General features: G+C 36.0%; 1 protein-coding gene across 3 annotated transcripts; it reads right to left on the reverse strand.

The window, feature by feature from the left end:
• Positions 1–1,294: 1,294 nt before the first annotated feature.
• Positions 1,295–21,592, reverse strand: FBXO8 (F-box protein 8). 3 transcript variants are annotated; one of them, XM_042014968.1, is made up of 6 exons: positions 21,415–21,592; positions 19,265–19,601; positions 16,935–17,061; positions 10,046–10,164; positions 8,388–8,584; positions 1,295–7,680 (listed from the first exon to the last, which is right to left on the reverse strand). In XM_042014968.1, exons 2-6 carry the CDS (start codon positions 19,591–19,593, stop codon positions 7,493–7,495), a joined length of 960 nt encoding a protein of 319 aa, XP_041870902.1. In that variant the 5' UTR covers positions 19,594–19,601; positions 21,415–21,592; the 3' UTR covers positions 1,295–7,492. The 3 variants fall into 3 exon arrangements, with proteins under 3 accessions (XP_041870902.1, XP_041870903.1, XP_041870901.1); XM_042014969.1 differs by having other exon boundaries at positions 19,265–19,604; positions 21,415–21,564; XM_042014967.1 differs by lacking the exon at positions 21,415–21,592 and adding an exon at positions 20,138–20,406 and having other exon boundaries at positions 19,265–19,604.
• Positions 21,593–21,643: the final 51 nt, after the last annotated feature.

Below are 21,643 nucleotides of genomic sequence, written 5' to 3' on the forward strand. Positions count from 1 at the left end.
TTAGAAGGTGAGTCATTAAAGATACTTCTAAGTCTTTACTTCTTCCAATGCAATCACATCCTGACTCTCCACCCTTCAGTTACCAATTTGCTTTTGACAGAGGTGGGGCAGTAACTTTTCTAGGGTGTAACTTGTTAGGTGTGCAGTAAGGAAAACACAGATAAGCTTCTCCTAGTATTATCTCATATTTGTCTTAGCTCAAATATGTGGTGAGCAACTTCTAAAACAGTCTAGAGATCACTAATTAGCATTCATGAAATCAATTTGAGGATGATTTTGGAGTGAATTTATTGACATAAAACTACATTTTGCAACATGGGCTTCTTCTGTTGCTTTTGCATAATAGATCTATCTGTACTCAGAAAATATTGATACTCACTGAGAGTACATCGTAACTGCTAATTTCTCTTGTTTCTGTTATTTAACCACCGTGAAGAAATTACACAGAACACTTTATATTTTAAAAATAACAAGATTACACACTATTTACTAATTTGGGGGCAAGAGGTGTAGTTTGCAAACAAAGACTGCTCAGCTTCCCTGTGGACAGCTGTGGAGAGGTTCAGAGGTGTTGGGCAGGACAGAAAAGCTGTTTATGTTACTGCAGGAAAGAGGGAGGATGAGGCATGAATACATCTGGGACCAGGTATCCTCTTACAGAGACCACTAATCTCACCTTTTCAAAACTTCTGTCTTGATCTGCATTAAAACCAACCAAATTTTAGCTTTAATGGAGTCTTATCAAAGAGAAATTCCTTTGCTTTTTTCTGTTTTACTAATTTGAGTCTTTAGACTCAGGTTATAAATCTTGATTTATGATTGACAATTTAACTTAATACTACTAAATATCACTAATTTAAAAGAATTTTCAATACATTTCAGAGTCTTTATGATTTAAAAAAAATCTACCTTATACAGGGAGCCAGAATAATATCTATGTCTATTTACATCTTCAAATTAGCCCTTGAAGTGCTGTGATTTTCAGTATGTTATGCAGCACTATGCACACTGTGAACACTTAATACCAAGAAAGGGAAATAATATTTTACTTTTAAAAAGTTGAAAAAGAATTTTAAAAAAGGTGATTACTAGTCATGTGCCTTCTGTATTTTATTACATATATAAACCTTATTTATAGGGAAAAAAGACTCAAGCATTTCTTTCTGTATTTTTGCATTGATAGATGAATGTTGAGTACTTACTTTAAATTTTCCTACTATTCTGTGCGAAAAAAAACCCAAGTCAGCTTCTGCTAGCAAAAATCAGAAATGGTACTGTCAGACTTCAGACAGTGTGGAACAGTAACAAGTACATTTATTGATATAAATTCCTAAGTAGAATATAGAAACAAGAAGTTACATTTAATGTGAAAAAATACAGCATCTTGATTGTTACTAAGAAGCAGGCTGAGAAGTTCACTTCTTCAGCACTTGTAAAGAAGTCCTGTGATTTCCTCTTTTGTTTTCTCATGCAGGTGATTAATGCTGCAGAACTCAAGAAGTTCTCCAGTTATAAAAATATATTTCAGTTCAATTGTGTTACACATAATTATGACAATTAGTCTGAATTCTTGATATGAAGACAGGGAAACTGTGGCTCCCTGTGGTAAGAAATAGCTAAGATAAAAGTAATGCAAAGAATACATGTGCTATCCTGCCCCATAAAGGGGTGTGCTCTGCCTGGTGCAGCAGAGCAGTACAAACTCTTTTTCACCACCTACATCTCTGTGAAGCCTGCAGGACTTTTTGCCTGCTGAACGAATGGATAGAACTGGTGTATAAAGGGGTCCATACGAGTGAATGTAAGGTCAGTTTTTTGATACAGCATTATGTGACTGCAGGAGGACTTGCACAGCACAGGCAGACATATGTTTTCTCAGAAGGGAAAGGCTGCTTTTGAAATTGAAATAATCTTTTCAGTCTTTGTGTATTTCATGTGTAAGAAAACACAATGCTCAAACTGTAGACCAACAGAACAAACTTCCACAAGGAAAGCAAAGAAGACAAATTGTAAATAATTTTCAATATCAACCTTACATTTCAAAAGAATTACTAATTTGCTTATGTTATGCTCATACATGAAAAGTATTGCAAACTTGTCAGATTTTAGCTCTTAGCATACACATACACATTGATGCATCTGCCTCAAGTCCAACAGAGCATTCCTTGCCACTCAGCAACCTATTGGCATGCATAGTGCTCAGATGATGAGTTCCTCCTAACAGAATACAGTATACAGGTTGAATAGATGATCTTTCTCCAGAAAATATTAGCTAAATGAGCTTCAGTACGTATTTTGTCCCTTTTAAAGTATTTCTCTTCTGCAAGGATTATAGGATTTCCCATAAGGTTAATAATAATGGCTATGGTTGCTCTTAAAAACTTAAAAATTTAAGTTTATACTGGTCTCCACTGTCAAAAACAGACTATTGAAATAACAAATGAGGTTCACTTCCTCAGAATGTGTAAATGTCCCAGCTTAGAGTTAAACTTTCAACAGCTGAAAGACAATACCATTGACACGTACCTGGCACTAGTTACTTGGGTTTATTTTTTCCTGGAAAGCAGTTTTGGGCGACAGAGTGGCGTCCGGGTTTCCCAGGTTGTTGTGCTGACAAACTGCAGTGGTGGTAAAGGCAGGGAGTCTGACAAAATCTCATTAATCATTTTAAATTAAATCCAACATTCCACTCCAGCACTGCCAAGAAGAAAGCTAACTTTTACAAATGAATATTCTCTCTGAAAATAACTGGTATCCTGATCATATTGCTTTACAAAAATACGCTTGATTTCTGTAAGGAACACATTGAGTATTTTTAAGCTTAGAAAACGCATTTTTTGGACTGCTAGGAATCTGAAAAGTGCTTTTTGCTTGTTTTCTCTATTGAGGTCTATGAGTGAACCACACAACTGAAAACTAAGAGCTTTTTTTTCAATGGATTGAAGGGTTTTGCTTTTCTAAAATTTTAAATGCAGAAAGTTTGTTTTTAATGCAAATGAATTTCACATGGGAAATGGAAGTATTCAATTTAGATATTTTCTCTCAGCATATTTATATGAATAAGAAAGGAAAACTGCAAAGTTACTAACATTAATATTAGCAAAAAGACTGAGGTGACGATGGAGCAATGTGATCTCTTTTAGGTTTTTTACATACACACTTCTGTATCTACTCCTAGCTATTTGATTACAATTTAATTACAGTATTGTATGGCAATTTTGAACTTTGAACATCTCATAATAGAGTACCACGTAAAATTTTATCTTACTAAAATCACGATTACATGCAGATTATAAAAGTTTCTATTTCTCTTTAAGGCAAAATGAAACCATAATGTGCCGATGTGAGACACAGGAAATACTTTATATCTGTTCTTTGCCCACTTTAATGGTGCTTTTGGGCTTAGAGTGGTAGATTTTTCAATGGCAGAGAACAAGTCATCAGCCCTAATGTTCATTAGTTTTAATACATCCATGAAATATTTGAGAAGAAAAAAAAATCCTAATCCAATAAAGGGCAAGTAAATATGACTTTCCTAAACTTATTATAATTTTGATGTCTTAACATGATCAAGTAGGTATACCTCAATTTTGTTTAAATACTTAATACTCATTTTCTAAAAACAGAACAATAAACAATATCAGATTGCACAATGACATCCTTACACAGAGAACAAAACTATTACCACTTCAAAAAAGAGCAATTCCTGTTGGTAAACTTGTTTATGTTAAGAGCATTAATAAACTGCAGAATACTGAAGAAGAAATAGTAACATTTATTTGTCCAGCTAGTCAGTTTATTTTCTTAAAGCTGTCTTCTGAAACGGTTTACATTTTTTCTTCTTCCAATGTGGGGGGTGGAAGGGAAAGGTTAAAGAGAACAAATTGAATTTTTTTTCCTGAATGCAAATTTCTCACTTGCTTCAAAATTGACAAGCATGTCTCAAACTTGTATTTGTTTGGGCTTCTGTATGTTGAAGCAGCTTTATTTTAAAAAGTCAAAGCTGTATAAATGTATTGTTTAGCATTTGAATGAAAAGTATTCTAGACAGAAATAGAGTCTGAGAAAACAGATAATATCAGATCCTGTCTATAGCAAGCCATGTGAATGTCTAATATATGTCATATTCCTTCAATAAATGCAATCAGAGCCTCAGAATTTAATAAAGGCAAACATGACCTGCATTAGTGTGACACTTTCCATGGACACAGGGCCACTCATTTTCCCTGACATGAAGAGAAAACAATTTTCCTTGTCACATCTGTGTATACTGAAGTTACCAAACTTTTAGAAATGGCCATTCAGAACAATTCCACTGTCTTTTAGGACCAGAACAGCGAGTGTGTGCAGGGGGATGGGCTGCAGGCTCATTTCTTCCCTCAGCACTGTGTACAGTGCATACAGTTAAGAGTTAAGGCAACACCACATGGCCAAAGTTCAAAGGACATGCAGTGGTGGAGTCACAATAGCTTGGCAATCACTTTGTAGTTATAAGCATGATCATGCTCATGTAATTAGACTTGAGATCCTCTACAGAAGTCTTCTGAAGTGCTTGATCAAGTAGCTATTTCCACATCACATCGTTTAGTGACACCTGGATCAATGAAATACCATTATTTTTAAATGTGCGTGGAGACACCAAGTGCATTGAAGAAGATGCTGTCCAAAACTTTAAGAGTTTGTGGAGGGCAACCAAGAGAATTTTTCTCACTTTTTAAGAGCACAATTACACCAGCTGAACTTTTTTTCTCCTTTTAACACAGAAAATTGTGTAGCCTCATGTAAAGTCTAGATTGCTAAAATGCAAAAAATTCTTTCTCAGCCACTTTAGAGATAGACTCAAACTGGAAAAAGGACAGAAGAAATGTCTATATTAATCAGTTGTTTCTTGGTTGCCTCTGAGGGAATTCACACTTGGCATGTTGTGTTTGCTGTTTTTTGTTCAACTCTGCGTTAGTAACTAAATGTACAGCATGAGTTGGGTGCTAATCCTCTAACACTGTTCAAAATCCTGTCGTGAAGATCACATGCTGTTATCTGCATGTCATTAGGGTTTTGTTTTCTTTTCCCCTGGACTTGTCTTATGGAAACTTGAATTGTATCATCCTGTTTCTAATTTATCTTCTTGGCTGCTACACAGGCCTTCAAGTTTTCTAAACCTTGCTAATAGATGTACTCATCCATTCCAGAAAAAAACATGTTCTGTCTGGCTGGAGGCTTTGCTCTGTATCAGGGTAACTGGAACTTAAGAGAAATGCAGACTAACAATTCATACTCTCTTATTAGTGCAAAATCAAAACCAGTATCACTAATGTCAACCTAAACATAAATCAGAAGAGAATTAAGCCTTGCTCTGCATTTGTGGTTTGAGAAGAAAATATTTTCTAATAAGAAGAGTTCTAATTTCAAAATTCACTGAATTTTTCTTTTAAAGTGTGTAACTTTTGAGGAGTGTTTCTTAGAAAACTATATTCTGCTGTCTCCACTTAAGGTCACTTTAAGGACCCCAGAGACACTTGTCCTTTATTGCTGGTTTTACAAATTATGCTAAAAGTTTTCCATTTTTTTTTTTTTTGCCCCTGTAACACAGGAGCAGATATCTGTGCCTTAAACAAAGCTCCCCACTGTACTATGTACTATTTGTGTTTGAGATTAATTGACTGCTGCAGAACACATCCTTGGACTTTTTGAAACACATGAAACAACACAGGGTGAGGAGTAGTTATCCTGAGCAAGGCAAGTGATACTGTAAACCTGTCTGGAATATGGCCGCAGTACTGCTGGCTCCTGGCTTTGGCTGTGTGTGCTACATAAGTGCAATGGCATTTACACTGGATTAAATGGAATGTAATAAAAAAGTACTTTTTTTGCATGCATTTCTGTTTGTGGAACAGAGCTATAAACACTTGAAATAGCAGTAATAGCTACATCTTTTTCCTCCCATCATTTATGTAGGCCTTGTATGAACTGTCATTGTCACGACTCTTCTCACATCTAAAACAACACTCTCTCGGTGCCAAACAGAAAGCAGCAGCATAGGCAAAGTGCATGGCTGTGAGGTGTCATTCCTGCATTCAATTCAGATTAGTTCTGTTTTACAGATTAAGAATACCTTCCCACCTCACCTCACGGTACGGCAGGGAAAAAGAAGAAATATACTTGTTACCATGATGTATCCAGATGCTACTGATAGCTGAATATTATGTAAACAAACATAATCAGGAGCAGCTCTTACTTCAACTGCATGTTACATAAATTTAAAAAAAGCTCTGCTCTGTGAGTTGTCTGAACAAAAACTAGGCAAATCCTTATTTAATTCCTGCACATGCACAGCAGTTGCACTGCTAATACTCTCCACACTTCAGAAAATGTCAAGACACAACCTGACCAAGTAATTTTTGAAGTACTTCCATAAATTTAGAACTGTTTAAAATCTAGCTACATGACAGCTTTAGAAAGTAATTCAGTATCTGACTCTGAAACAGCTCCCCAAACCTGCACAGTCACTGCTCTAATCTTGCACCGTCAGTTTTTAACAGCCTTAGCAATGAGTCATCTGGTATATATTTGCCAAGGCATTTCCATCATTAACACTTCTAGACTGAGGGAACCAGTTGAAAGCAGCAACATGTTGGTCACTCCTGCCACTTTCCCTGTTTAGATTTCTTCTTGCTTACTGCGCTGAATAGGTGATTGTAGTTGCCCTGTTTCCCAAAAACTAGTATCTGCAAAAGGGGTTATGTACGTAAATCACGTAAGCCTCTCTGCACACTGCATGATTTCCCCTGGCTACCCCTGTATGGCATCAGGGCTCATCTAAAATAGAGCCTGTAATCTCTAAAATTGAGTGAATGGCAGGTGGGCAACATGCTAACTCAAGTTAATAAATACAGTATAAAATACCAGCTTAGATATTTTACAAGTGTTCTATCATCTCCTAGAATAAACTTTATTGTAATATTCAGACCAATGTTCCTCTAACTTAGGTATCTGAGGTAGTCAGCACTGTAAAAAAATGCAAATGGAAGTCAAACACTAATTTAAGAGATAAAAGGAGAAATTTTAGTTAAAATACTTTACAATAAAATAATTATGATTATAAATCTCTTTAGTTAAATATATACACATTACATGGTATTCTAAAAAGAATGAACTTATTAAAGTTTCAAGCAGATCTAATGCACAAATTCACCACTTTGTCAGCTTAGACTGTAATGTCAGTTTAACATTCATAAATGGCTGTGTCAGACTAATGGCATTGTTTTGTGCAAAACTAAAAAAAAATTATGAAAAAAAATTCCTTCTGTTCCTACAGTAAATAGATAGAAAAGGTAGTTTACACATACACACACTTATACACACAAACTTTGATTGCATACAGAGGTTAGAATGACCAGCACTAAAATAACCCCCATCTCTACAAAATAATTAATATCTGGAATCGATGTAATTTTTGAAAATTATAAATTTTAAGTGCTAGCAAATTGTGCTTTTAGGCAGCCACGTGGCCAATAAGGTAGATGTTGTCATAAAGGTGCCCTACAAAATCTTCACTAATATTCTGTGCAGCTCGTCGCGTATTTCGGATGAATTCCCTCTTTGACATTTTGTTCTTCACGTGAGGGCTTGTTAGATCAATCGAAAGAAGAATCAAAGAGTAACACAGTACATAAACTGCATCTAGACAAGAGAGAATAAATAAAAAAAGTTTAAAAAAGAAACTGTGATCATTGAAAGTATTGCTCCCTGCCTACACACACACATATACATCCAACTACTCAGAAGGGTATCCCAGTGAAATAAAATTTAATATGGAACTTTCAAAGTAATAACGTCAGCACACTGCCAAATGAGAATTTACAAATCTCTTAGTATTTCTACATAATCCAAAAGCCACTAAGGGCTTTATGTATTTTCATTTAAACAGATTCTTAAGTTTGTGTAAACTGAAGACAACATCCTGCAAAAGCTTATCTTCTAAATATGTAAGCAGTTCCACTGCTGAAAACTGCCTCCCCCAACCAGTTAGAAATGCTTGTTAACTTGATTATGGCCTAATATTCCCTTTCATTTCTGTGAGACTATCCACAAGGTAAAATGTTAAGTAAGACTCTGCAAGAGGAAATTCAGAAATAGGAAAAAGCTCAAGTACAGACAAAAATGAAGGAAAGATAACATGGAAATAAACCCAACTAATCAGCTAAAAAAGAATCAGTACGTTTGTTTTTGGTTTTTAGTTTTTTTTTCAACCCAAGTGGAATGCTGACTCTAAACGGAACCATTTTGTACTTTCAGAAATACTTGTTTAGGTGCTGATTTTAGAGCTATCAGAAACATCAGCATCGTCCAGAAGTATAAAGACTGATCCACTACTCATTTTTGCTTACCAGGGCTAAGGCCAAGCTCTCTCATCAAATCAGGGTTACAAGCACAGAATCTGTGAGAGAACTTTGTTATGAGAGTTTCAAGGTACTCCCCACGCTCCTCAGGAGCGTGAATGTGTCTGAAGAACTCTCTCAGTGCATTTGGCAAGAACTGATTTCTGAAGTTGTGCAGCGTCACGAGGTCATCCAAAACATCTCTCCTGGTAGAATGGAAACCCACATTATTAGAAAAGTTTCTTTTAACTGTTTAAATACAAAAATGTGCAGATTTTAAAAACAAAAATTAAAGCTTTAGAATAGCATGAGCTTTTGTTTTTTGTGAAAGGTGAAATTATCACTAACAGTACAAAGATAATATAAACACATGTTCTTTGCTTATTAGTAGCCAAATATTATAAAAACACACATTAACCAGAATTCAAAATTTATACATATATTCAAAGTCTACATAGAGGCTTTGCTTCCTTTAAAGTGACAAAACCACTATAAAAGACAGTAAAGGGAACAGACTCATGTGTGCCACACATTTTGATGTCTAAATTGTAACAGGAGTATCTTGTTAAAACCAGGCTTCAGCTAGGCAGAATTTGCTCACGTAAGTGATCAGGGTGTGATGTTCTCAAGTGTCTTCCACTGAACACAGAAACATCTAAAAGATTCAGACCACACCTATATTAGCAGATGTGCAAAAGACAGTTGAAAAAAATTTAGAAGCAAATTTGAAGAATATTCTCCTATGTTTAACCTGATTTTTACCTTTACTCCATCTTTACTAAGATGGGAGTTTCAGCATTTAGAAAAGTAGTTTTTATTTTTTTAGTTTTTATTTTTAGTATCTGATTATGCTCTAATTATGAAGGGCTGATATATGGTAGTAGGAGTTGCTAATATTAACTTGCAATCTCATCCATTAAATGTTTTTTTTAGTATTGTCTAAAAAATTGATAAATCTGAAGTTTTACAGCACAGGACTGTCAGTGGTGGTAAACACTACAGACTCCTTTTATTCCTTTAGTAGTACAGGCTGAAGAGGATGAGAACCAGGAAAGGATTCCTGCTAGAACTGCTGTTGGCCCTCTGTTCTTCCTATCTAGGTGCAGTTACTATTCTCCTTCTCTTTCATGATACTGCCACACCCCAACATGATGGCATGAAAAAGCACTGTGGAGACAGAAGAGCACGCTACAGCAGGCAGAGTATTCCCTTCTGTAGCTCCTGATGTCTCCAAGAGGATTCTCCCTTCCATCTCAGAAGGTGTGCGCAACTTCCAATCAAGAAACATCAGGCAACCAAGTAATGGTTAGATGACTCAACATTAGTTAAAAAGCTACCAACCCTTGATAAAGTGATAACTACTCTTTCTGAATAATGCACACAGAGGGGAAAAAAACCTCAAGTCAAAAAAAGCAGCAAAATATCTATGTAAGATTTTGTGAGGATGTGAGATATATTATTTATAAGTGGTGTTTTTGAAGATTCGTAATAGTGTTACAGTCACATAAATACTTGAACTAACTGTTCAGATTTAGCAGAACCATTACCTACTTGCATTTTTTTGCCTTTTTACATCCTTGAAGTTGCATCTCTACATTCAAAATATTGCTAAATGTGGCTGTACATTGAAAATTAACAGAAAATATCTTAAGAGAAATTTGAATTACCTTTCATCAAGGTAGATTCTCAGCTTCTTCCAATTCAGTGTTCTTGTGCAAAAGATAAACTTAGCTATTTCTTTCGGTGAATCGTCTAGTATGCCTTTGGACATAAAGTAGTTGACTCCCTGGGATAAAATACATGTACATATAAATACGTTTAATCTTCATAATGTATTTAGGAACAAGTATTGTACTTCACAATGTAGGAATGTAGTCCTACAAATTAACTGATTTGTTTTGCAGAATGATTCCTCCTCCTCTAAACCACATTTCAACATGCAGAATACACTCTAAAGTTATAAATCAAATGCAAAGAAACAATTTATTGTTATGGTTGAGATTTTACATACAGTCATAGTAGAAAATTTTAAATTATGAACCCCATAATGAGCATGACAGGTCTTTAATAATTTCTTTACAGCGTATATCTGTAGTTTGCTTTTCATACTTTTGTAATAGTATTTAAAATGTTGCAGGGACCATAACTGGTAATTTCGTAACTTTTGCAATAAGAAAATCTTAGCCATAATATGTTTAGTCTTTAACATCTTCCATTAAAACAGTAATGTTCTCACATGTATACAATGTATCACATTCAAATAGATGCATTAAATGCATTTGTTTAAATGTGTAATAATGCAAATAAACACAAGCACGCTGATTTCAAAGCATAGGTAAGTATCAACATATATAAATATGCATACACATAAATAAGAACACTATGCCTAACATAAAAATAGTTTAAAAATACAGAATTGCATATAATTTATACTCATATTATGATTTCCAGAATTTTCCACTTTGACCAAGCACACATTTCTTATAGAATAAACACAACAAATTTAAAGTATTTCAGTGATATTCTGGATTCTCTCTGGTCATTGAAATATCCCAAAGCATAAAACTATTTTCCTTACAATCTCAGAAATCAAAACCCAACTAATGGATTTAAAAAATGTTCACATTTTTCAACAGCAAAAATCTAAACCTAAGAATAACTAACCAAGTTCTTCTGACGCAATTTGGCAGGGGCTGGGAGCAGTTCTTAGCATTTGTTACAAAGAACTGTTACAACACTTAAGTACAATATATCTTGACTATAGCATAAGGTTGAAATGTAAAATGAGTAGGAGAGTGCATTTCTGCATAGAATAATGTACCAAGGCCACAACCTAAATCACCTTTAAAATACTTCTGAAATATTTTTTCATAAATCTTCTGATATCAAACTTCACAATATTTTGTAAGTCTGCCCTTTTAGTTTACATTACAGCTATAAAGATGGAGGGGCAAGCTGTCATTCAGTGTATAAACTAAACTTCCCAGTGCTCTTGAATTTTGTGTGAAAAAGAAATAAAGGACTGATGGAAGTTTGGAACACTTTGTGAAGTGGCTTAGTGAAGCAAAGTCTTAGTAGCATCAAGCAGGAAAATAGTTAGAATATATGTTTAAGAACACAAGTTAAAAGCCAAGAAACACCTGTAGTATTAACTAGCTATTTTTACCAGTCCATAGTTTTTGCTTATATATTTATAGAAAATAGCATTTATCAACATACATCTATTTTGTTAAAATAACGTCTTACAAAAATAAATAAAAATATAAAGGTTTTTAATAGGTAAAACAAAAAATCTAGCAATGTTATGCCCCAATTTTAAGAAAAATCTTTTTTCAGGATGACAATGTAACATGTATTGCTCTACAGGCTTGCATTTCAGCCCAAATTAGATCATATTTAAGTTTGTCCATAATATGGATGGACAACATAACATTAAGTACTTTCTTGAACCAGAAGTAAGTAAAAAATTAAAAATGGGAGATTAAAATGAACAACAAGGATTTTGGCAACTTATATAAGATGAGCAGCAGAATGTCTCCTTTACATATATCCTGATTTAATGAGATTTATGTGTTTGCTTCAGTAATAAGAGTTTGCTTAAGGTTATACAAACTGAAGCCTGGCAAGGAAATCTTGAGTAGCATTTGTGCTGCAATTAACAAACACTTCTGCAACATATCCAGAAAACAGCTGGCATGGCATAGAAGAGGCAGGATGAAAATTATACCTTTTTTAAGACAGACAATGGGTTGGTTTCTCTGTGACAGAAAATGCCCCAGTTTCTTTCTCATGCACTAGCTTGCAACTCAATGTAGGATCTCCATCTAATAAGCTACAAAGTCTTTGCATTACCATTCTCTATCTCTAATTCCCTCTTTTCCCCCACCACACATAACACTTGACAATATCTTTCTCTGTGAATGCATTTGCCTCAACTCCTTCACAAGCAAACGGTATAAATAAAATATACTTCACCACATGCCATTGTTTTTAGTTGCTTTTTATTTCATCCTAAGCTATCAAAAATACTTTGCAACAGTAGAAGCTCAATTTCTCTTTTAAGTTCTTAAATTTTGTCTCACAGCAAATGAAATTTATTTACAAGATTTACAGCATGTCATTGAATCTGCTTTTCATAACACTGTAAATACTGCCTTGAAAACCTCTCAGAACCCCTGCTTCAAATAAATCACTTTTGATAGCTAAAATGGTCGCTTGTGGCATATATACTAGCTGAAATAGTAGCTCTATGCACTATTAAAACCTATGCTAAGATTATGCATCAGTCAGCTGGTGATTCTCCTAGGAAACATTTGACTGCAGTCAAGTAGGCTGTTCTGTGCCATGATCTACCAGGTCTGAAGAGGCCTTTTTAACACTCGGGAGACATTGCAGAATGAGCACATACAATAGTTTTTAAATTCTGATTCAGAGCACTATAATGCTCTTAGCATTAGAGAATTAGGAAAGATGACTTAAGGGTACTTGCCTACCTTGCCTCTGTGGCAAGCATGTTATCTCTGAATTTCAGACAGCTCTGGATAAAATATTAATGTATGGAAGTGTTGATTTAAATTATATATGCAAAAACCAATTTTAAGAATAGACTAATAGTAACAACAAAAGCCATTTGTTGTATTTTGGTATGTTATTTTTTTACAGCTGCTTCTTTTTTTTCCAGGCTCACAATGCTGTTTTACCAACGTATTACAGCACTGACACTCCTTGCTTGCTTTCTACCTGTTTCCAATTTCCATTTGTTTATATTCATCCAAGATATCTAAAATGGAAAACTTTTCTTTTTCAGTGTTGGTTTCCTTTCTGCATTGACTTTCTTCTTTGCTAAGAGTACTATCAGAGCACTTCAGGACAGCACTCAACATTAAAACTTTCGTAGTTGCCTTTGACCCCTCTGTTTAGATATGCATACAAAACAAACCAGACACATCCTAAGTTAATGGCACAGAAATTTTGGAATCAGTATCTAGTATAGCAGGGTCTCAATTTCTGTCCGTGATTCTAGGTAACACTAACATTATTCGTAAATAATAATTAGACATGGATGGTATTACTGTTCCCATGTTTCTAGGGAAGTACACTATCTTAATATATTTACTGGTGCATCTTCTGGAACAAAATGCACAGTATGGATGAGATGTATAATACGTATTTTTATGATTGTTTTACTAAGTTACGAATCAAGTCATTTGTTGACAAATGTGGTCACAATATGTAATATACATTTCAAACAGTGTCTCTTTCACTGTATGTCTTTAAAATACAGTCTCGGTAATACAAACTTATGATGGCAGAAATTGCAAGTAGAACGCAGAAATATTTTTCATGTTACACAGAATCCATAACTAATAATCCACAAGATTAAACCACTGATTTTAATGTAGAATTATCAAAAGGTTTCAGCTCACTGTTCCAACTTTTTTTATAAATCACACAAAAGAACATCTTTCCTCTACAACATATGCATACTCATAATATTCTTCAGACAGATAAATCAATGCATCTCAAAATTGGCTTGCTTAGTAGATCACTATAAAATAGGATAAGTTTCAAAAAAACTTGCTGAGAAACACAGCACAGTAAACATTCCATCATCTACAGACTAGCAGGTAAGGTAGCTTTATACAAGTGGCTAACAATTTATAACCAGGAACAGGTCAAAAAAACCTGACCTCCCTGACAAAAACTAAGGGCAGTTTATAGTGAATGAGACAATCAGAAGAGTGGAAAGCCAGGCTTAGTGTAAGCACTGTCTTACTGTACTTTATTATTATGCTACGTAAAGGAAATCCTGACCTCACTGAGGACAGACAGTTTTGGTATAGTACAGATTCCATAAAAATAAATGCTTTTAAATAGATCAGTTAGAACCATTAAGGATGAAACAAAAAAATAGATCTTCTTTCCTGACCAAACGATTCTTGTTTGTACCTTCAGTTTCAGTTTTAGCTACATAGCATTGATCCGTGTAATAAACTTGATAAAATGTTTTATAGGGAGTTAGAAACTGGATACGAAACAATGGGAACTAACTTCTGGTTGCTTACAAATTCTGAGTCATAAGCACACAAGATGAAATGAGCACTGCATGAGAAACATTTCACATACATCATACACTCTTTAAAATAAAATACAGCAGAAACCACATAGGCAGATTAAACAACATAAAATTTATATTCAAGTGTTAATACTAACACTAAACCACCCCCCTCTCCAAAGAAACAACAGAAAACAGTTTCCAAAATCTTGGCTACAATGGTGGTGCCATATGAAAAAAACCCAACAAAACCAACCAACCAAAACAAACCCCAAAAAAACCAAACAAAAAAAACCCCCAACCCAAACATGCACTAGAGGATTTTTTTTCAGATTACGTGTCACATGTTTAGGCACATCCTTTCAGCAGAATGTGAGCACCTGCTATGAATTATGCAAGCTCATGCACACAATCAACACATTAAATTACAGCAGATATCACAACACCATGCACACAACAATGGCTAACCAGAGAATCCTACCACAAAGTGTGTAGATGCTCTTCCCTACCCCGTGAGCCACCGCTAGCTCTGGAGCTGTTGCTGTGGAGCCTGGTTACCCATTTTCATGACATGGGCGGTGTCCTTTGGAGAATCTTGCTCCTGTGGCTGTAAGTATTCCTATTTTTATAGTAATTTGATCAGGTCTGTTATCAAATGTAAAGCAGAGTTTGGCAGGAAATTCGGAGACACAATTTGTAATAGTGGAATGTCGTATCATATATTCCAGTCACAGTGTCCTTATAATAATAATTCTGCCAATATCACAGTCGTAAACAGTAAAAGCAATAGTATTTGTGAAGTGTCCTGAAACTCAGGCCCTGAATGATTCCTACCAGGCTATGGTGCTCCACAGGGAGAGAGGAACAGAGCCCTTAGGAGATACCCTGAGGTTCTCGTCTCTCATTGAAGCAGACTGTTTGTACTACTATTGTAAAATATAACCATAATGAAGAACCAAGAGTAGCATAATAAAGTTAATACCTAATTTAGGTATGCTGTAAGTTAGCTCTAATTTCCAGATCTTAATTTCCTTTAAAAATAATGAATCTTCTATTAAGTGCCTTTTCTGAAAGTTCCAAATGCTTTAAACATACCAAGATTACTTTAAAAAAAGTTAAAATATAATGGCACATTATAAACTAAGATAGTTAAGTGAAAAATTATGTTAAAGCAAATTGAAATACAAAGAAAAATTTGGATGGACAATGCTGCGACCAATATACTTGATACATTACTGAAAACATGTAAATTACCTAAATACTGCATTTTGTTTGAAAGCTTTTACATTTATTACTAAATTTGTGACAATTCTGCAGAAAATCAATACTAATCACTCAAGTGGCCAGGTGCTGATGTCTTGATGCTGCTGTATCAGAGTTCAAGGCAGAGTTCTACCAGAGAAATTACAAAATACTCTATTTGTGACTGATAAAAGTAATGGTCTCTTAATTAAGCAGAATATGAGATAAAGCAAGAACTTAAACGAAATCACATTATTTCAATGATTCATAGAACTGCTTTATTTATTTCACCCCATGGTCACAAGTTCACACTTCCTGTATCATATCAGCAGAGTGAAACTTGCTTCTAGAAGCGTATCTTTTCATATCACAATCCTTTTTGTACTTCAGATTTATTCAATTACCACTTCCATGTATACGTGTAACTATATGCAGGAAGTTAATGCTATTTTTGCTCAGTACTGTGTACTCTATTTTCCTAGGAAACATGAAGCAGGAGTCTGGTTTTATACACAAAGACTCTCTCTGTCACTTGGGCATTAACTATCTCCCAGGCAAAAGCTGTCTACTCTCAAACTGTTTTCTTCTTTGAAAGGTGACAGACTGAAAGCAGAAAATGACTTTTCCAGTTAGTTACATGAATTTGTAAATCAAAACCTTTCAGTTTGACAAGCAAATTTTTTTTTAAGATAAATTTATGTTGTTCTATAAGGAAAGATTATGCACAACAAACACCCACAGAAATTAAATCAAACTGATCTTCAGGGTAGTTCAGCAGCACATCTTTTTCATATTTCAAGATTTGCTCCTTGATAGTGGAAATAGGTAAAAATCCCCTACAAGAAAACCTAATTGTCATAGAAGTAAATGGACTTTATACCTCATCCTGCTTTGCCTGAAGTGGAACCAAACTCATACTCTGCATTTTAGCATTTTTATTTATGTAAGCATATTGTTATGCTCTTACAATTCACCACTGTCTCTTCAGCTAGGATATCTGCCTCATTCCAAAGTCAATATGTGGTTATGAATTTATGGCATCCACAGAAGTGTACACAGCACTTAAGAGGCAAGTCATGTAAATGATGTGCACAGGTAAAATATTCAAAAAAAGACAAGAATACAGCTGTAGCTCAGTATTAACCATCCCTACAGTAAAACAAACACCTATTAAAACTTTGTTTTTATATGACTATAATTAAAAAACAACAATCACAATTACTGTAACTGTTTATTACTGTCAGCAACAGTTCACTTACCTCATCAGGGTTGGCATTAAAGGTGAGACTGCCCTCATCTAGCTGCATATACAATTTTCTAAAAGAAAATCCTAGAGGCGGATTCTTATTGTATATAGAACAGTGACCCCAAGTGGATTTGCACAACCTATGAAAATAGAATTAATCTATTATAAAAATTCCTTTCTGAATTTCACAGATTTTACAGAAGCAAAATGTAATCAACACTGCAAAGCTAAATACTCAAACTATAGGGAAAGTTAGAAGTAGGTTGCTTGTAACAGTTTTTAAGTCTTTTGCATGTGTTTTTCTAAAATCTTCAATTATATGATTAATGTTTTCTCCTCATAGAGGTTTTGGTCTTTGAGTGCAACCTCAAAACATATCCCAGTAGGTGGCATCATGACAACCACACAGCAGAGACCTCTGGCAGAAGCTGAACTCTGGAGAACAGTAAGAAGTTGTTCTCTTGCTGTACTGTGATGGATTAAAACATTTTGTTTCTTTTATTGTGCCCCAGCTGTGCAGTGAATTGGACACCACATCTGTACACAATTAGGCCATTAATTCAGCACTTTCCCCATCTGTCCTTTTTCACCCAACTCTTCTTCCTCTTGTCTTGGCCAATCCTAATGACTAGATCCAGCCCCATCACTCTCTATCTTCTATAACTTTTCAGCTTCTTTTCCTTTTATTCCACCCTGACTCCTCAGTTTCATCAGTTTCTATCCCTCATCTCAGTTTCTTTGATGATGCCATCTGAAATTACCTTTCACTTTCTACGCACACTTTAGATTCCTTATTGAACTGGTAGTTCTGCTTCAGCACATCTGCCCTGTAACTAATCAGGAGCAATGTTTAGGACCCAGCAGGTAGTCACTTGGAGACATGGCAAATATTCTGTTTTCAGTTCAGGAACCTGGGTCTTATTTGGACTGAGTTCAGAACTGCAACCACAGTACTTGCCAAAGCTTAAACACACCCTTATGTGTGTGGAATAGTGAAGATTTTTACAGAGATTATGCAAATTGAGATTTTTATTTATTGCTAATCAGGACACATTTTCATTACCAAATGAAATGTGGTATGAATGTATTATTTGGAAAGATTTAACAAAAAATGATTTAACTGTTTCCCAGAATAAACTTCAAGAAAAATATGTATTTTCCCCCCATATGGTAAGAATATATAGTGTGTGCAACTAAGAAGCTCTAGTATCTTCAAGCTTTGGTCTAAGGAATTTATTTGTATTTAGGGTGGGTTTGATACCAAGAACTGAGCACAATACAATGCATATTGATAAACTTAGAAGCTTACTGATCTCCTTCACCAACATTCCTGTTTCCTATCAATGTAACAGTCCCGAATAGCAGAACAACTGTGACTAAGAAGTTATACTGCATTATCCTTTTTGTAGGTTCAAAAGCCTGATAGGAAGGGAAGCTGCTTAATTCAAATGCAGCAGGCTAAGGAAATAGATGAGGGAAGGAAGAGATATAGAGAATAATGAAAGGAAAATAAACAACCTGAACAGCAACCCAACTGCTATAGTAGTAATACTGTCTCTTAAGGGAGAAGAAAATGTTGTGAAAGAAGTTACAAGTTCTGCTGACCATCTACTCTAAAGATAAATATGATTTCATGAGTCTTTCCTAGTGCTGTAAAACATAAAATACCAGAGAATATAATGTTAGTTACATTTTGATATTACACTATTTTATCTGAGAGAATGTTCCTTTATTTATTTCCCAGACATACAAATTCTGCATATGTTATACATGAATGTGTTTTGAGTGTTAGGCTGAAGAAACTTCACTTGAGAAAAAAAGACCTTTTCTTTCTTCCCTCTATAACCATCTTCCAAAAAAGATACACCTAAAATTGCTACAAGCATCGTAGATGAGTTCTCATTCCATGCCATTTGGAAGTTTAGCTGAATAGGTTTGCTTGCTTAAGCTAGACATCTGTTTGAAGTTCAGAGAAGTAATGATACAAACACTTGAGATGTGCTTTTAGCTAATACAAAAGTGAAGACAAGCCCCTGTTTCTTTTCCCCATGCTAGCTCAAAAAACAGGTGTATAATAATATATGTATATTATATATAATATGATAATATATGTATACCTGTGCCAAGCACACTTGTATATGTTATAATCTTCAGTAATAGCCCATACTAATTAGAAATCCAGAATAACACATTTTTAAATGATATATGTTTCCTCTGTGTCAATCTCATTTAACTTAGGAAACCTTTGCTAAGGTTAGAATGACAAAAAGCACTTACTGAGACAAATATAAAATCTAATAATTTTTACTATGTCCAGGTGATCCTTCTTTGTTTCATGCTTACCCTTGCCAGAGGAGCTCATCATTAGCAAGATCCTGCCAGACACATGATGCTAGACAGAGATCAGTTGCATTCAGGTATGACAAAATAGTAAAACTAAGCTCTGGTGGCAACATTTCCAGGTTAATGAATCCTTCTTGTTCTTTAGATTTCCTTGTCTTCAACAGGTGGTAGATGTCAATGCCTCCTTGGGCTTGCTTGCGATGGCTCGTACTGGAAACATTGTTAGCAGGTATCCTCCTACCATGCTCTCTGGTAAGATAGCCTTGTCCACTGTATCCTTGCTGTTGCAATTGTTGGTTTCTAGCAATCCTCCAGAGTCCCTGACCCATCTGCGAGCCTGCTGGACATAAAATCCAAATTAAATGTAGACAGTTACTCGTAAACATTTTCAAGACAGACTCGGCACATATGTAAACTTCTAGGACCAATCTGAATAGATAGAAAGTGAGTTCTATCAAAGTTATGCTGACCAGGTAATCAGTCTTCACAAGGCAACTGAAGAAATACTGAAAACGAAGCCCATAAAAAAACCTGGAAGATGTTTTTCAAAGTTTCCATGCTTGAAGAGCTACAAAATTAACAATAAGCTTCTGCAAAGTGTACCAAATATCATCTATATCCTATGTAAGTTAAGAAACCTTAGGCCTCAGTACATTTGGAATCTTCAGACTTCCCTTAAAATTTAATAAAAATACTTTATTTAGAGTCAATGAAGTGCTATAAAACATTAGGAGAAGCAAAAATATATTGGGTAGCACACAAGATGAGGCTGTGACTGACACTGAAACAAAGTTTAATGACTTCAGGGATAATGCAGTAAGGATTTAGAGTGTTCAGAAACAAGAGAATAAATATCTTTTCAAGGTTTCTTACCTAGTAGCATAACATAAAGCCTTGAGAATAAGGAAAATACTTATACAGAGAATATCACTGCAGAAATAGTATAAAAAGCCTTTCTGTAATGTAAAAAAAAATATATATTAAAAAATATATTTGCTATTTTAAGGACCAACTGAAGAAATTTCACAGAAGAAACAAAATGAGACACTATTTAAACCATTCTACAACCAGTGGCTGAAAATCCACAAGCTCTATTTGTGCAGCTATTCACCAGCTTATACGCCATTTGTTAGAACACGTATAATTTTCCCAATCACATAATTACTTTCAGCTTTGTAGTAATCCAAGATGAATGCTTTCAGAGCCCACTCAGAATACAAGATGAGCAAATCCATTGTTATAAAGCCTTTTAAGTAATGGTGCCAAAAACTGTATTTTAAAATTATTTTGAACATAAATTTTCAATCTTCAGATTCAATAGACCACTCAAACGCATGTTTTCAAACTTCCAATAATGTAGCTTTATCTAGTAATTGAAACCTCTTAATATCTTCTTGACTGTAGTAACTACCACAGTAAAAATAACATCACGCTTATTTATAAATCGCTGATCTTCTCTAGCTCTGTCTGGTTACAATCACAGTCTTGATTTAAATTCAAATTATGTCTCCTTCATGTTTCTTTGCTACTGCATAATAAATTCTTTTGCAGTGTTGACAAGCATGATAGGATGCTAAAAGTAATCTAGATTAATGCTGTATTAGTACTGGATTCTAGTTCATTAAATAAAAAGCAACATGTACTCTAAACATTCTCCACTTCATGGTAACTGAGCCCTACAGCTGCTGCTTTGCAGCCACGATTATCCCAACAGGATAACGTTCCTTCCTTCGATGCAAGCTTATCGAAGCTGAAGCTTCGTTCATCGCAGATGCATTGCAACCGAGGCCTGCTGGTCCCTCCCGTAACGTGAAAGCCCTTCAATCCTGGCTCCGGGCAACCAAGCTGGCGGGTGGAGGCACAGCCCGTCCCGCAGGCCCAGAGCAACCCCGGGGAGCCGAAGGCCGAAGCTGCCTAAAGCCACACCGCGTCCCGAGAAGTTCCGCAGCCGTGCCGCCCTCCTCCCGGCTCCCCCCCGCGCGCAGCGGCGCCGGGACCCGGCCCGGGCACGGCGGCCCCGCTCTCGGGGCACGGGCGATCGCGGCCCGGCGGGTGCCGCCCCCGGGCCCCATTGGGCCGCTCCCGGAGCCCCGGCTGCCGATTGGCCGTGCCGCCCGTCCGCCGGCGCCGCGGCACCCGCGGGCCCCTACCTGTGCCAGCTCGGCTCCAACCGCCGCCGCGACGAGCCCAGCCCGTCTCCGTGCGAGGGCCGCGCCGGTCGGGAGGGGCTGCGCGGGCCCGGCGGCGGGGACAGGCGGACAGGCCCAGGGATGGAGCCTCGGCAGGGAGGCCGAGCCCGCCGCCGCCGCCCCGACTCCTGCCCGGGCAGCTCTGACGTCTGCTGTTGTTGCTGGAAGTGACGTCCGCGAGGAAGGACGC

This window comes from Corvus kubaryi, unplaced genomic scaffold, assembly GCF_017639235.1.
Source record: "Corvus kubaryi isolate FWS band 111438036 unplaced genomic scaffold, C.kubaryi_AGA036_p1.0 split3-131, whole genome shotgun sequence".
NCBI lineage: Eukaryota > Metazoa > Chordata > Aves > Passeriformes > Corvidae > Corvus > Corvus kubaryi.

What these genes read in the sequence shown, in the direction of transcription:
- FBXO8 (XM_042014967.1), bottom strand. An exon ending in GATGAGCTCCTCTGGCAAGG is followed by an intron (nt 17,062 to 19,264) that starts GTAAGCATGAAA and finishes CTATTTTCATAG; the next exon opens with GTTGTGCAAATCCACTTGGG. An exon ending in AGAATCTACCTTGATGAAAG is followed by an intron (nt 8,585 to 10,045) that starts GTAATTCAAATT and finishes CCATTCTACCAG; the next exon opens with GAGAGATGTTTTGGATGACC.